The sequence below is a fragment of the Neofelis nebulosa genome, chromosome 9, assembly GCF_028018385.1.
Source record: "Neofelis nebulosa isolate mNeoNeb1 chromosome 9, mNeoNeb1.pri, whole genome shotgun sequence".
In the NCBI taxonomy this organism is placed as follows: domain Eukaryota; kingdom Metazoa; phylum Chordata; class Mammalia; order Carnivora; family Felidae; genus Neofelis; species Neofelis nebulosa.
Window position 1 is genome coordinate 38,849,420 of NC_080790.1, and position 17,690 is coordinate 38,867,109.

At 45.6% G+C, this 17,690-nt stretch overlaps 1 protein-coding gene across 3 annotated transcripts in view; it reads right to left on the minus strand.

The window, feature by feature from the left end:
* RPIA (ribose 5-phosphate isomerase A) overlaps window positions 1–7,406 on the minus strand; it is a 32,640-nt gene extending 25,234 nt beyond the window's left edge. Inside the window, exon 1 of one of the 3 annotated variants that reach the window (XM_058683375.1) lies at window positions 6,605–6,945. In XM_058683375.1, the coding sequence (XP_058539358.1) occupies window positions 6,605–6,889 (285 nt within the window). In that variant the 5' untranslated portion in view covers window positions 6,890–6,945. Of the gene's footprint in view, window positions 1–6,604 lie in introns of all 3 variants that reach the window. The other 2 variants (XM_058683376.1, XM_058683374.1) reach the window with 2 other exon arrangements.
* Between the last annotated feature and the right edge of the window lie 10,284 nt (window positions 7,407–17,690).

Sequence of the window (17,690 nt, forward strand, 5' to 3'; positions counted from 1 at the left end):
TAGGGACCTTCTGGCATCAAGTGGACGGATGCTGATGTGGTTTCCTATTTCAAAACGTCTGCCATCCCCTTCAGACAGGGAAACTGAAGCGACCCCATGGGGGGGGGGGGGGAACACCCTGCTTTTTCGCTCTTTCCTGCTTCTATTCTTGCTAGTGATGAGGGAGCCAAAGGCAAACTGAGGGCAAAGCACAAGCTAACACCCCAGACCCCTCTCTCCAGGTGGGATATGTGACATTCCTCAGGCACTTCTGGCCGCCCAAGACCAAAGCAAAGGGAAAAACAAACTGACAGAGATCACAGTCGTGCAGGACGTGGGTCTCCATCAGTTTGCAACTGTTTTGTTTTTTTTTTAATTTTTTTTTTAACGTTTTTATTTATTTTTGAGACAGAGACAGAGCATGAACAGGGGAGGGTCAGAGAGAGGGAGACACAGAATCTGAAACAGGCTCCAGGCTCTGAGCTGTCAGCAGAGCCCGACGCGGGGCTCGAACTCATGGACCGCGAGATCGTGACCTGAGCGGAAGTCGGCTGCTTAACCGACTGAGCCACCCAGGCGCCCCAGTTTGCAACTGTTTTAATGATTTACAAGAAAAAAGGCAATCTCCCGAAACCTACAGACTCAGCTTCCCGAAACCCTAACATCACCCTCCCCCTCCACAGTGATGTGGGGAACAATGGCAAGAAAATGTAGATAAAATTAAATTTCTCTATAACCTGCAGCCCATTTACAAATACTTGAGATAGGCAGAGTAAAACATTCCTCCGGGAACTCCCCATGGTCTTAACGTTAATACTTTGCTAGAGGGAAAAATAACTTTAGCTCAAAAAAAGCAAGGCCTCCAGTATCTTCTGAGTCTTCATCAGCATATGAAAGTCTGAGAACTTCCCACTGCCTTTACACACACCCCCTCCCCCCAAACTCCCAGGTATATAATCAGTTCGAACCCCAGAGCAGCTCTTTGACCCACCGGTCCTGTCCCCATGCTTTAACAAAGGCACCTTGGCACCAAAGACATCGCAAGATTTCTTGGCCATCGGCTCTGGACCCTCACCACCACCACTTCAACCTCATCCCTAGGACTTGCACCCCCCCACCCTAAACATGCCTTATGGTATCGATAAAAGTATGTCCTCCTTGTAAAGGTCAGGGAGTTCAGGGTATCTTCAGTCTTCTAGCACAATAGATAACATCTAAGTACTGATGGGGCGGGGTCATCATGAAGGGTTTTCAGAGACTCCTAGCTCCAGGGCATAGGTATAAGTGACTTATGGGGAATACCTGGGCACTCATCCTTTTCTTTTTAAATTTTTATTTATTTTTAGGTTTTTGAAAGAGCTAGAGAGTAGGGCAGGGGCAGAGAGAGGATCCCAAGGAGCCAAGCAGGCTCTTCGCTCAGCAGAGCCCAACACGGGGCTCGATCCCACAACCCTGGGAGCCTAGATCAAGAGTCTGATGCTCAACCAATTGAGCCACAGAGGCACCCTGCACTCATCCTTGTTTTGACCAGTTCCAGGATACCTGAGAGGCACATACCCCAGGGCCACTGTCCTCAATAAAAACCCCGGCCCCCAAGCAAAAATGGGAGTGGGAGTCTCTCTCCTTTCCTTCCTGGGTCTCCCAGACACTCAGGTCTGCTATAATCTATCCCTCGCACTATTCAATAAACTCTGCTCTCACTTCCTACCAGCTTGAGTTTGATTTTGATCCTGTGTGAAGCCAAGGACCCTCTTGACTGGTCCCGAGGGACCCTCTCTGGTTCCTCAGACCTGGCCAGGTCTGCATCACCCTAAAGGTTACTTTGGACTCTACCCCTTCTGCTCACTTCAGGGAGGCTCTAGATGGCGGGCTTGGTGCCCCCCCTGAAGTTTCCCTGTGATGCCACCAACCTGAAGATGCCTGTGATTAGTCCCTGAAAAGTCACTGAAGCTAGAAAACTCTGCTTTTCACTCTTAGGGTATACCTAGGCTCTGTGTTTTTTGTACAGCTTTTCCTTTCTGACTGCCCCTGGGGATTGGCCAGGAATCTTTCAGTACTCACCTGCAGAACATTTTTGTAAAGCCAGCTTAAATTGCACATTCATTTTAAGTAAGCTAAATCTTTTGCCTGATAGGAAGCAGCGAGTGTTAAAAAAAAAAAAAGGCCCCAAATGGAGTCACTTATGCTAAGCCCCAGGTCACCAAACCAAGACTTGACTTAATTACAGTTTTGGCTCTTCCAGAAAGGGAATCTTAAGCCAGTCAGTCAGGAACTGTCTGATCAGCACTAGCTAGGTAATCTGCCTGAGAGAACTCTGCCATCCCCTACAGCAAAGTGACCTTGTAATAACCAACCTGCTTTTATGCCTAGTCCTAGGTCCTGTCCCTTCTGACTAGAAAAGTCTTTCATTTTGCAAAGCTCTTTGGAGTTCCTTCCTATGTGCTAGGTTGGATGCTGCCCGATTCATGAACCACTGAATAAAGCCAACAGATCTTTAAATTTTACTGTTGAATTTTGTTTTTTAATACTTCATAGGAGACAAAAAATCCTGGGGGCAACTCAGGACAAATTGAGAGCTAGAGCCAACACCCCTCACTCCCCACAGGACAGATACCCAATGCTAGCCCCTGGGCCCGTATCTGATACAGTCCTTCTCAAAGCAAGACCACAGCTCAAACTGTAAAGGATTAGAAAGCATGACCAACAAGCGGAGAGAGCTGCAAAAAAGAAATGAAATGTTAATATCCCAGCCACTAAAGCACTTCCAGCTGGGCCTCTACCTACTGATGGCTTTACCCATTAGCCTCTGTGCTTGCTACCTGATGGAAATCACTTTGACTAACTCATAGTTCCCAAATCACCAAGTCCACCATGGGGCCCTCAGAAGAGAGCTTGTTCTGGGTCAGTATTCCACCTTCAGTGATGCCCTCATGAAGGCAATGCATCATCCAGTAGTCATTTAGCTACCTGCGCAAATGTCAACAGTAAGGTCTTCAAGACAAGTGAATGGTAGGTCACAACACAAAAACAGTCAAAATAGCTGGATATCTGGGGGCGCCAGGCAAGCGTCCGACTCTTGATGTCCACCCGAGTCATGATCTGACAGCACAGAGCCTGCTTGGGATTCTCTCTACATCTCTCCCTCTGAAAATAAATAAATAAACTTAAAAAAAAAAAAATAGCTGGGTATCTTCAAGAATGAGAAAATTACTTAATTTACTGAGGCCTACGTAGGCTTGACCTGACTCTCACACCTGACCCGGAGCTGACAGCTCTAGCTATACAGTCATCCTCATTACCATACACTGATGTCGCTCACAGGCTCCCAGCAGGCAGGTGGCACACAGATGAACTCTGGTGAGTCAGACAAGCTCTACGCAAGACTCTTCCCTTTGTGGAGGAGGCCAGGAATTACAGACAGAGGCCTGCCAGGCGCAAGCTCTTCAACCACGTGGTTCTCCTACCATGGAATCAAATGACTGGCCCAGGAATCAGTGTCCTAGCCAAAGCGAAACAGAGATAGCCAAAGGCTGCCTGTGAGGTGGCCCAACAGCAGGCAGCTGCCAAGCAAGCTCTTCAGGAGGAACGGGCCCCTTCTGATGGGCAATACCAGACCACATGTCATATGAAACACTTCTGCTGACCAACTGGAGCTACTGCTCACCAACTTCAAGCTAAGTCGGTCAAAGAAACAAAGCCAGGCTCCAAAGGGAACAAAGGGAGCTACAGACCTTCAGGAGAACATGGCCCTGCATGGTAATCCATCCTGGGTGGCTATACTACCAGGAACAGGCACATCTGAGGTCAGGGTAGCTACACAAAGGGTTCAGCTGAGAACTCTCCAGGTTCTCCATCCATCCAGATGTGGAAGTGGTCACCACAGTGGAACACCAATGGGCTGGGCAACTGGAAACCCTACACTCCAGAGATTCTAACTAAGCAAAGGGCCACCAATAACCCCACAACCACCATATTTGTGTCCACACTCCACCAACTCAACCAACATTTACCAGGCAGGCCCTGCTGCAACCACCATTGAGCAAAGATAAGGTTAACTATCCACTAAGAGCTTACTTACTCTTTAGGAGGATAGGAGAGATAAACATACAGATGACTAGAACATAAGACACCATAAAGCATCTAAGAGGTATAAAGCACTACAAAATCGAAAAGATCTCCCTGCTACTTAGGAGGCTAAGGAAAAACCGAAAGGAGGAAATGGTCTTTGAACCAAACCCTGAAGGACATATACGACTTTAACAGGCAAGGTCAGAGGACAAGAGCGAGTATTCTAGGTAAAGTGTAGTGATGTTAAAACACACTATATGCCAGTAGTCTGACTTTTCCAATGTTCTGGTACATGGAGGACAAAGGATTATAGAAGGAAACAAGACTGTGGGCTTCAGGAAAAGAACCACAGCCTCTCTTCCGTGCATTCTCTCCAGCTGGCCCAGTACCGAGCTCGCAATAGATACTTTAGATGTTAACAGGGACATTAAAATGAGGCCACCTGAGGGCCACTGTGACAAGAGCAGATGAGCGCTTCAGAAGATGATAATGGATCACTTGGTAGATTGGCAGAGGGGACAAGATAAGGGCAACTGCTATCCTCTGGCCATGGGGAGAGCTTAAACTGGTAAAGGTGATAGGTCAAAGGGAAGGGTCAGCTCTAACAACATTCCAAAGGTGGGACCAACAGGACTTGGCACATGACCACCTTGATAAACTGACACAAGTGAACAATTTCAAGACCCAAGGCACTAGAAGAAAAACATGGCTTAGATTGGGACAAAGGACACCCCTCTCCCCCAACTCCCCAGAGGGCAGCTAGTAGCTAAGCCTTGACAGTCAGGCACATGACTATGTTCAGTAAATGTGTAGATTTGAACTCTCCTGTTTGCAGGAGTATACAGGAAATGATTTTCCTTCTCCCTGAAGCAACATTTCTGGCCACCACACTAACTGCCTGACACATATTAGACACTCAAATACCTGGCAAACGAATGAAATGAACAAATCAACGTTTAAAAGCAGAAAATACAAAATTCAGGTAATGTTAGCATCTCAGGAAGAAGCTCTGTAGGCAAAGCAGATGCAACTGAGATTGGTGTAAGGTGCCCCAAAGTGCCAATGAAGCTCTCCCCATGATCACCCGGTAATTTCACAGAATAATGTGGCTGGAATCCAGTGTTTTGTAGCTCTAGCCTCAGGTGGGGGCTTACAGATTTTTATGTAAGCAAATACATTATAAAACGAAAGTCAAGAATACTTAATGTCAGCAAGTATTAATGTAAATAATAGGAAAAGGTATGTACAGATTTCATTTACTCATCTATTAATTACTCACTTTATACAGGCATTTGGAAATTTCAGCTTACTGTCCCAATTTTTCAGCTGAGGCACTGAATCCCAAAAGCAGAGCGAGACTGCACATTTTGCATTGTCTCTGAGAATTCCCATGGAAAACTCCACTGCTAACCAGACTTAGAACAAAATACACCAGAACAGGGCAGCTGGGGAGCTGGTGGAAGGGCACTGGAATAGGAGTCACTCAGTTTGGGTCCCGGAGGATCCTTGGGCATTCCTCTACAAAACATGTTTCCATAGAAACAAGTTACCACACTGGTCCCTCCCACTTAGTCGAGGGAGGGTCCCACTTAGCTGTTTGAGGATCAGACTTAGGTCCCACTTAGTCGAGGGTCCCTCCCATTTGGCTGTTTGAGGATCAAACATCATATATCAATGGAAAGTAACTCTATATGCTGAAGCATTAACAAATGTAAACGTAAAGAACTATCATTAAAGGAGAGAGGGAATCTGATACCACTTTCTAAGAAATAAAAAGAGAGACAAAAAGCCCAACAGAGCCCAGGAAACTCCACCAAAGGGCAGAGATACTCCACTTGGCTCCGAGGAAGTACCACAATTAAGATAATTAACCTGACTGATAAAAGCAAATCCACTCTGGTTAAGAGACTTCACTAAACAGCACCACACCCGCCACTTAACAAGTGGGGCCACGACCTCGCCGGTAACACCTAGACATCTCTGCGCCCCAACCTTATAGAACAGCTTCCTCCAAAATGCAAGCGCCCACCCACCCCTGTGAAAAGCAGGAGGTTTAAAGCCTGAGTCTTCCTGTCTCTCTTTCGCTAGCGAGTACACTCAGGACCGGACGCGCGCCACGCTAAGAACCTCCTTGGAGTGAAATTTCAACGCAATTTTCAAAACAGCTCTCCACTTCCCAGCACAATAAAGAGCGATGAAGAGCTCTTGGCAGCCTCAGGACTCACCCACCATTTGCCATTTGTTGATAAGGAAGCCGCACGGCAAGTCCCCGCCAGCCCCACTCCAAACACATCAGACACCACCAGACTCCACTTTGCAAAGTGTTACCCCGCCGGACGAGAAGTCTTTTTAGAAAGCTCAACTTTTAGGAAACTCGCCCCCAACTGCTTCCACATCTAAAAGATCTTTAAGGAGCAAGGAAAAGCGCGGGGGGTGGGGGGGATCTAAACCCGGATAAAGTGTGCACCCTCTCTCCTCTCACGCACCCCCCCGCCCAGAGCGCGCAACAGGAGCCCATCAGGCAGAGCACAGGAGCCCCACGCCCGGAGCTGCTCACCCTCACGTGGTTCTCCACCGCCGCGCGGCCCGCCAGCTTCTTGGCCTCCTCGGCCTTGGACATCGTGGAGGGGGCCGGGCAGGCGCCGTTGGCGTCCCCGCCGTAGATACCTGTACCGCCGACGCCGGCGCGGGTCCCGGACTGCGTGCGCCCGGGAGGCTGCACGTGGGAACCCAGGACACCCCAGCTGTTCCCGCCTCCGCCAGAGGCCGCGCCCCCGGCCCGCCCGGGCAGCGGGGCCAAGACCCGCCCGTAGAGGGTGCTGAAGGGCCCGGGGCGCTGCATCCCGACGCCAAGCTCCAGCCTCCGCCACGGTCCCGCCCCCCGGCTCTTCCGGAAGTGTGGTCGCTCACGCACAGAACGTGCGCCTGCTGCTGCCGGAGTCCTTGCTGGGAGGTGTAGTTCTGAGGCTTCGGCAGCCCGCACCCACGCACCAACGGGAACTACCAGCCCCACAATGCTGAGCGACTGGCGAACAAATAGCCCGCGACGACCTTCGGTGCGATGGCCCGTGTGTGGCCCGAGTAGCCAAAGTCCGAACCTAGGCGTAACACCTAGCAGAGATGCGTTTACGCCGCGCTTGGGAGGGTCCCGGGGGTTTTTCTTTCTGCCCTCACAACCGAGAAAGGGGTGGTGAAGCTGACCTTGTCGGTTTTCCCAGTAGTAGGAGCGTGGCCGTGGAGTCCTTAGGCCAATTGCTGTTCTGGAGACGTCGCCCCCTTTTGCGAGTGACTGCTCTAGACACTCCCCGGGGAAATGCACAAGCGGTTTGCGCGGGCTTGTTATTGGACAGAGAACAGGTTCTGAACCCAGGTTCAGCTGCTCCCTGCTGGAAAATCAATATTCGAGAGACAAGTAACGGTGGGAAAAGAAGGTTATTTTTTTATTCAGGAAACCGGCAACCTGGGAAGATGGTAGACTAACTTCTCAAAGACCATCTTCCCCGATCAGGCGAAGCCTGAGGGTTTTTAAGGGGAAGGCATTGGAAAAGGGAGGAGAGCTAAGTGCAGAGAAGCAGGTGCTAGGCAGCTAATCGTATGTGGATGTGACCTTAAACGGACTTGCTGGAGTCAGCGGCGGCTGTTTGTGACTGTAGTAAGGCCTTATCTTCTGGGAGAGCGTGGGCCTTCATTCCTCAAGGCCGGCAAATCTCAAGGAAATTAGGCTGGTTCTGCTGTAGACCAAGGGACTTAGGTCAGCAAGCAAAGAGTGCATAAGCTTGAAGCAAGTTAATCCTTAAGACGGTTGGAGTGCTGTTACACACTGAAATCTTATCATTAGAGCTGAAGCCCCTGGACTACAAGTTTAGAACTCCCAACCTGAGACGTTGTTCTGCACCAGACAGTTTTGGATGGCTTACTTCCTCCAGGATGGATGCCGGGCAGAGACCTGGCAATCCTTGCTGATGACTTATGAAGGGATTCAGAACAGGTGTCCCCAAAATGTGCCACTTTGTCATGTGGACTGTTTTGAACTGAAAGCAATCCAGACCCTGAGGAACTCAAGAGAAACTTTGCCCCTCCTTTAACTGCCTAGAAGTATCTAAATTGGGTGTCTTTTCTAGAATGAGAGTTATTACCAATGATAAATTTTATCTAACATCTGTATAGCAGGGCAAACATCTAATTACCAAACATCTCATTGCCCTGTGAATTGCCCTTCTCCCCTTTGAACTCCACAGCACTTATCCCATTCCTTAGCTTAGGCCGGCATATATACATATCTCATTTGTCTTGATATATGCCAAGAATTTCTCTGTGAAGCCTTGAGCAGCATCAGTCAGATTTACCAGGTACCCAGCCCCAAAGAAGGAATGGATTTGTGTCTCATTTCAAGAAGGAGGCAAGAAAGAAAGAAAATAACCTGTTCTGCCACCTTGGTATATAAATGAGTTATCCAGAGAAGGCAGAAGGGCCCTTTCTAAGACTGACCGCACCTTTAGCTAGGGACCCTCACACAGTTGGCACCCTCACCTCATTCTGGTCTCTGCCTGCTCAGTGGTCTTCCCCACATGCTTAATAAAGTACCCCTGTCCCAATCCTCAGCCTCCCAGTCCCCACCTCATGCCCATCATATCTTATTCTGCTCTAACATCATCTTGTTAAATAACCTGTTTCTTTGTTTATTGCCTGTATTTCCCACTTCAAGAATAGAAACAGAAAACTTGTGTTTCTTGTTCTCTACTGGATGCCTGAATTTACGGAATGAATGAATATAGGGCATCAGCCCTTGGCTCCTCCTTCCCCTCATCCACCAACTCTCCACCCTCACCCCCACTCCACCTCAGGCATGGCACAGAATAATTTCCCGCTTTGATTAGCTTACAAGCAGTTTTAAGAGTTTAAGAACTAGTTTTACTAAGAAACAATGATAAAACAACAGACCCAAATAACTGCATCTCAAATGTTTTTCCTGTCTCTTCAGGAGCTGTTGGCTATGTATGAAGCACAGTGCAGGCATTCCTGATTCTTTTACAGCAACTGTTTCCTTGCCGATTTCCCTGACTCAAGGCCCAGCCACAGCTTAAAGGAAAGGGACTTCAGGTAGAGGCCCCTGGGCCTGGTGGTACCACACCTGGGTAGGGTGCAAGCAGGAGAGGAACAGACCTGAGGTCAGCTGCTTGTGCCCCACCCCCACCCCATTGGAAAAGCAGGATACATCCTGAGTACCATTTAAGTGGCCTGACATAAAGTTCTATTGGTGGGAAAAGAAGCTGTAGGAAATGAGCACTTTTTTTTTTTTAAGTTTATTTATTTTGAGATAGCACGTGTGGAGAAAGAATCCGGGGCTCGAACGCACAAACCATGAAATCATGACTTGAGCCAAAACCAAGTGTCAGATGCTTAACCAACTGAGCCACCCAAGCACACCCATCAGCATGTTTTTCTTAAGTTGGTTAACTCCAGGCTCTCCGAGGCTTCAATTTTTTTCTAAATTATAATCTAAATATTTATTGGGTTTATGGCTCAGATGTTTTGATTATAATATTTTAATAGACTTTGCTTTTTATTTATTTATTTTGAGAGAGAAAACGCGCAGGAGAGGCAGAGAGAGAGAGAGAGAGAGAATCCTGAGCAGCCTCTTCACTGTCAGCGCAGGAGCCAATTCAGGGCTTGAACTCTCGAACCATGAGATCATGACCTGAGCCGAAACCAGTAGTCAGACGCTTAACTGACTGAGCCACCCAGGCACCCCTAGACTCTACTTTTGAAAGCAGTTTTACATTCATAGCAAAATTGAGCAGAAGGTACAGAGATTCCATATATACTGTCTGCCCCCACCTATGCATAGCTTTCCACCGCTATCGACATCCCCCACCAGAGCAATATATTTATTACAGTTGATGAACCTACATTGACCTATCACCCGGAGTCCACAGCGTGCATTATGGGTCACCGTTGGCGTTGGACATTCTCTGGATTTGGACAAATGTATAATAACATGTATCCACCACTGAAGTATCATACAGAGTAGTTTCACTGCCCTAAAAATCCTCTGTGCTCTGTCTGTTCATCTCTCCCTCCCCTTTAATCCCTGGAAACCACTGATCTTTTACTGTCTCCATAGTTTTGCCTTTTTCAGAATGTCACATACTTGGAATCATATACTATGTAGCCTTTTCAGATTGGCTTCTTTCACTTAAAAGTACGCATTTAACTTTCCTCCACATCTTTTCGTGGTTTGATAGCTCACTTCTTTTTAAAACCGAATAATATTCCATTGTCTGAACGTACCACAGTTCATGTATCCATTCGCCTACTGAAGGACATCTTAGTTGCTTCCAGGTTTCGACAATTATGAGTAAAGCTGCCATAAGCAGTGTGCAGATCTAGGTGTGGACATAAGTTTTCAGCTCCTTCGGGTATAGCAAGGAGCACAATTGCTTGATCATATGGTAAGAGGAGGTTTAGTTTTGTAACAAACTGCCCAACTGCCTTCCAAAGTGGCTGTACCATTTTGCATGTTAACTAGGTTAACATAGCACGTTAACCAAGTAAAATTTAAATTCAAAATAACTAAATAAACAAACAAAGTGGGCTATACCATTTTGCATTCCCATCAACAATGAATGATTATTTCTGCTACCCCTCACCCTCACCAGCATTTGGCATTGTCAATATTCTGGATTTAGACCAGTCTAATTGGTGCGTAATGGTATCTCATGGTTATTTTAATTCGCATTTCCTGGTTGATATGTGATGTGGAATATCTTTTCATATGCTTATTTGTCATCTGTGTATCTTCTTTGGTGAGGTGTGTGTTGAGGCATTTGGCCCATTTTTAAATCAGATTATTTGTGTTCTTATTGTTAGGTTTTAAAAGTTCTGTGTATGTTTATACAGCATTCCTTTCTCTGATATGTCTTTTGCAAATATTTTTTCCCAGACTGTGGCTTGTCTCCTAATTCTCTTGAAAGTGCCTTTCACAGAGCAGAACATTTTAATTTTAATGAAATCCAGTTTATCAATTCTTTCTTCCATGGCTCATGCTCTTGGTGTTGCATTTAAAGAATCATTGCCAAACCCACGGTCCTCTGGATTTTCTCCTATGTTATCTCCTAGTTTCATAGTTTTGTATTTTATATTTAGGTCTGTGGTCCATTTTGAGTTAACTTTTGTGACGATTATAAGGTCTGTGTCTAGATTAATTTTTGCATGTTCCAGAACTAACTGTAACAAATTCCCTTAGAGCTCAGGTCCCAAGAAATCTCTGTGTACTCCTCCTGGTTAACAGCAAAAGTTCCTGCTATTAGACAACAAAAGCTATGATCAGACTTTTCAGAAGCTCAAACTTTCTACTTTTCAGTAATGGAACACAGCTGGTGGAATTAAAGAAGTTTTTCCTACTTTTTGCACATTTCCTATTAGTCAAGCATGTTTAAGTTTACCTTGTATTGTCCCCTTATATATTCAGCAGGACCAAAATATAGGCAGTGCTGCACCTTATCTTACATCACCTTATCAGTGCTGCACCTTATCACTTACCCCAGAAGTCTTTGAAAGAAATACATTTATCCCAAAGCCACACTATCCACTAAGGAGAGAAGTCACCACCTATTCTTTCAAATTATGCTCAACTACCTAGACTGGATCATGCAATATGTACCAAATAAGACAGCCACCAGCGACAGAAGGGGCCCCCAATTTGCTAACACCCTACAAAATTTAACACAAATTATCAATTTTTCCCTCTCCTTCAAGAAATCTCCCCTTCTTTGTTTCCATAGACAACATGTCTTCCCTTACCCTTTTTCTTCTCAGCCTACTCAGCCCAAGCAGAAAGTGTCCACTCAGTTGTCTCATATATTCATTCAGCAAATATTTATGGAGCATTTACTCCATGCTAGGCACCAGGACTACAGCAATGGGCCACACAGACAAACACCTGTTGTCCTGAAGCTCACATGGATGTCCAGGTTCCCGCTTCCACTCCGGAGACCAGAGCATCTTCCCATGGAAGTGACCCCATTCCCTTGGCACCTCAAAGGCAGATGATGCTATTAAAAGAGAAGTCTACAAAAAAAAAAAAAAAAAAAAGAGAAGTCTACAAAAATAGGCAAAGCATGACTCTTACACAGGTTAAAAATGAATACATTGTTTACTGTTTCAGGTCGCTTGTGAATGAGGGAAACTAGGAAGGTGTTACAACTAGTTTAAAGTAAAAAAAAATCATATATTTATATGGAGTTGGGATATTGAAATGAACATGCCAGTGGGGGAAAAACAAACTTATTCCACAGTGGGACTGGGATGTCAATTGAACCTCTGCTAGACAGACTTTCCATGACCCTAGAGAAGAATGAATATAGACGAGCAGACTACCATCAAGAACAATTTTGTATTGTTGTTGGTTATCTATAGCTAACAGACCTTTGAAATAGCTTTCATAGAATCAGATAACCCAGAGGAGTGTCCTCTGCCATCTAGACAATGCAGAATTTTCAACCGAAGCACAAAATTTTCCCTACAATGATAATGTTAAGGCTCCCGTGGATGCTATCTCTCTAAAGCTACGGGGAACTGGCACAGGATTTCTCAGACTCAGCACTGTGGACATTTTGAACCACACAATTATTTGTTTTAAGGAACAGCAGCATCCCTGGTCTTTGTTCACTAGAGGTCAGTAGCACTCCCACACTCTGCAGTTGTGACCAATGGTGTCTCCAGACATTCCTACCCTTTGAGCAAAAGCCCTCAGCTTGACTTTAATTAGACCAATTTAGGGAATATGCCCACTCAGAACCAATGGGGGTAGAGGTGGGAGGTGGGGTGGATTTTATTTAGTTCGAACCTCAAATTCCTTAGAAGCTAGAGTCGCCTTGGCCCAAGGACTATGGAAAGGAGGGGTAGAATAAAAATTAGGTACTGTTACTGGGTGGGAGGAAGAAATGGATGCTGGGAAGCTGAAAACAGCACAGGGACACTTGTGCATTGGAGGGCCAAGACTGTCCATCTTCTGCTATCGCGTTCACCCTTACTGTATTTGTGGTTCAAAGTAGACTGTTCTGAGCTCCTCCTGGAAACAGGTGGAGTTATAAATACATTAAACAATCAATACAATATTAAAATGAGTCGGCAGCTACTGTTTACACAACTACCCTCTGCTACTGTCAGGGACACGGTCTGTGAGTGAGTAATGTGGTAAAGGAAAAAAAATAGCTGGAATTAAAATATTTTTGTGGGCAATTTTCATTCTAGATATTTGACACAAAGCAAGGGAAAGTTGACTTACAATGCTATTCTAGTTAAGTACTATCATAACCAACACCAGATCATTGGAAATGTCTCTATTTCCCTGCAGATGATGTATTTAGGCAACTAACAAACAAGAACAATTGTAATGAATGAATGAACAAATTCCAAGCCAGGGTTTTAGGAACAGTCCCCTCTTGCACTATGTCCAATTAACCACTTTCTACCTATGTGTCCTGCCTGCCTTGTAACTGTCGGCCCAGACCTTGTCTTTATGTTCAACAGCCACCCCCCCTCCCCCCACCCAGTTCAGGCTCTTGTCAATTCTAGATCACCACAGAAGCTTCATAACTTCTGTCCTTTTCCCCAGTTTCAACTTCCTTCCGTGACCATCAGAGCAATTTCAAAAAAACAAATCTGATCGCATTATCCCTGCTTAAATCTTACAATGGCCCCTCACTGTGCTCACGTTAAGTTCCAAACTTCCTGACAAGGTGTGCAGGGGCTTTCCATGAGCTGACCTTTGCCTTTTCCTTCAGCACTGTCCTTCCTCACTAGCATCCTCAGTGACCAAGCGCCCATCATAGCCAGCCAACAAAGTTTCCCCAGGGCACCACGTTGTGTCATGCCACGATGCCTCTACAAGACTGGTGTTTCCACCTAGAGTGTCCTCTCCACAGCCCTGTCATCCCCCCAGCCTGCACTGTCATCTGACTAACTCCTACTCATCCCATAAGACCCAGCTCAGGCCTTGCGTCCTGGATAAACTTACCACATCACTACTTTTCACACTGAAACACAGTATATGCCTAGGCCTATTTTTGCCCACTAAGAGGGCAAGCTTCTTGATTCAGAGCCTGGAGACTGCCCTTCTTATGTCCATATCCTCAGGGCTTTATGCTGGCACAAGGTAGACACTCAGTGTATGGTTATTGGATGAGTGAATGGATGAATGGATGGATGTTAACAAAATTAACATGTTAAAATTTTGTACAACCCAGAAATTCTATAATTGCTTACAGTTTATTAAAATATGATTTAACATATATAACATGATTAACATATAACATCATATAGAACTATATGATGTAATGGAAAGAAAAAGGAATTGAGTTAGAAGAACTAATTTTTAGTCCTGTCTTTGTACTCACTGGTAAAGACTGCCTGCATTTCTTGGCTTATGGCTGCTTCCTACATCTTTCCGTCATCTTTTTTTTTTAATGTTTATTTATTTTTGAGAGAGAGAGACAGAGAGTGTAAGCAGGGTAGGGGCAGCGAGAGAGGGGGACAGAGGATCCAAGGTGGGCTCTAGGATCTGTGCTGACAGCAGACAGCCCAATGCAGGACTCAAACTCATGAACCATGAGATCATGACCCAAGCTGAAATCGGACACTTAACCAACTGAGCCACCCAGGTGCCCCTCCAACATCTTGGTCCACAGTCACATCTCCTACTGCTCACTCTAATCTCCTGCTTCCCTTTTGTAGAAGCCTTGTGGATACACCTGGCCCACGTGGATAATCCATGATAATCACCCCCTCTCAAGAACCTTAACTTAATCACATCTACAAAATCCCTGTTGCCATATAAGGTAACATTCACAAGTTCCAGATACTAGGATTTGGACATCTTGGAGGGGCCGCTATTCAGCCTACCACAAATAACCTAAGCAAAACAAACAAACAACAACAACAACAAAAAGACAAAAAAAAAAAGACCCTCAATCTAACCCTCACACATCATACAAAAAATTAATTCACAATGGTTCATAGATTTAAGTGTAAATTATACAACTACAATTGTTTAAAAGATCACTAAAAGGAAAACTCCTTTCACCCCCTCCCCTGCCACCCACCCCATGCAGTCTCGTGTCCCAGGTCAAAACCAGAGCATTCACACCTGCCATCAGGTCTGAGGGGTCAGTATGTGGCCAAGAGAGTGATGCCAGGTGGTTAAGAGTGGGAGGTGAGTGGGGCACCTGGGGGGCTCAGTTGGTTAAGCGTCCGACTTCAGCTCAGGTCACGTTCTCGTGGTTCGTGAGTTCAAACCTCACATCCGGCTCTGTGCTGACAGCTCAGAGCTGGAGCCTGGAGCCTGCTTTGGATTCTGTGTCTCCCTCTCTCTCTGTCCCTCTCCAACTTGCGTTTTCTGTCTCTCTCTCTCTCTCTCTCTCTCTCTCAAAAATAAAGATAAAAAGGAAAACTCCTTTCTCCTCTCTGCTCTACTGCCACTCTCAATACTTTACTTTTGACACCAGATATGTGGGTGTTTTCCTACCCCAACCAGTTCTTTGACTCTATGCAGATACCAACTGGGCATCCCATAATTCAATTCAGTTCTGACACAATCTATCTGGAGTAAGCGCAGACCCTCCAGGTGAACGGCTCGGTCCCAAGAGACAGGCCCCACTTCAGGGGCACTGGGTGGCTCAGCTGGTTAAGCATTTGACTCTTGATTTCGGCTCAGGTCATGATCTCACAGTTTGCGGGATCGAGCCCCACGTTAGGCTCTTGTGCTGACAGTACCTCAGAGCCTGCTTGAGAGTCTTTCTCTCCCTCTCTTTCTGCCCCCTCCCCCCTCATGCCCTCACCCCTCTCAATAAATAAATAATAAACAAACAAATTTAACTAAAAAAAATTACTTAAAAAAAAAGACAGCCCCCACTTCAGTGCCAATCACAAATCCCAGGTTATCACCTAAGCTTCTTACTAATTGGCTATAAATTGGAGGTTCCCACAACCCCCTCTTTGGGTTCAATAATATGCTAGAATAGCTCACAGAACTCACGAAAACAATTTACAAACTAGGTTATTAGGTTTTTTTTATTTTTTTATAATTTTTTTTTTAACATCTATTTATTTTTGAGACAGAGAGAAACAGAGCATGAACGGGAGAGGGTCAGAGAGGGACAGAGACAGAATCTGAAACAGGCTCCAGGCTCTGAGCTGTCAGCACAGAGCCCGACGCGGGGCTCGAACTCACTGACCGCAAGATCATGACCTGAGCCAAAGTCGGACACTTAACCGACTGAGCCACCCAGGCCCTATCAGGCGCCCCTATCAGTTTCTTATAAAGGGATACAATTTAGGAACAGATGGATAGAGGAGATGCAAGGTATGCAGGAAAGGGCTCTGAACTTTCATGCCATCTCCAGGGCACCACCCTCCCAGGATCTGCATTTGTTCACCAACCTGAATGCTCTCCAAACCCCTTATTTTATGGGATTTTTATGGAGGCTTCATTACATAGGCATGATTCATTAAATCACTGGCCATCGGTGATTAAACAGTCTCCAGCTCCTCTCCCCTCCCCTAAGGTGGGAGTGAGGCTGAAAGTTACAACTCTCTAATCACTAGATTGGTTCCCCCCAGCAACCAGCTTCTCCCCAACCCTGCTCCCCCAACCCCATCTTTAAGGGCTTTCTAAAAGTCACCTCATTAACCTGACCTCAGGTGTTGATGAAAGGGGATTGTAATGAATAACACAAGACATTGCTTTCACCTTTATGATCTCAAGCTATTTCAGGAGCTGGGAACAAAAGTTAAATACTATGACAAAGGCTGCTCTTACAGCTCGTATCACTTGGGAAATCACAAGGGTTTTAGGAGTTGCGTGCCAATGGATAAAGACCAAAATATATTTCCTATTGTATTACAATACCACAGTTGCATAGGAGAACACTTTCAGGACCTAGGACTTGGTGAAGAGTTCTTAAACATGATACCAAAGTACGACCCATAAAAGAAAAATCGAAACATTGATTTCCATCAAAATTAAAAACTTTTGCTCTGTGAAGGATGCTGTCAATGATGAAAAGGATGAAAAGACAAGCTACAGACTAGGAGAAAATATTTGCAAGCCACCAGTCTGAAAAAGGACACATATCTAGGATAAAAAAGAATGCCCAAAACTTAACAATAAAAAAGGGGGGGCACCTGGGTGGCTCATTTTGGTTAAGTGTCCAACTTCGGCTCAGGTCATGATCTCACGGTTCATGAGTTCAAGCCCTGCATTGGGCTCTGTGCTGACAGCTCAGAGCCTGGAGCCTGCTTTGGATTGTGTGTCTCATTCTCTCTCTCTCTCTGCCCTTCCCCGGCTGGCACTCTCTCTCTCTCTCTCTCTCTCTCTCTCTCTCTCTCAAAAATAATAAATATTTTTAAAAATTATAAAAAGAGAGAGAGAGAAGAAAAAAACAAACAATCCAATTAGAAAATGAGCAGAAAACATGAAAAGTCATTTAATTGAAGAGGACATACTGAAGACAAATGAGCACACAAAAAGATTTTCAACATCACTAGCCATTAGGGAGATGCAAATTAAGACCCTCCCTAGAGTTATCACTTTACATCTATTAAAACAGCCAAAATAAAAATGGGTGACAATACCCAACGTT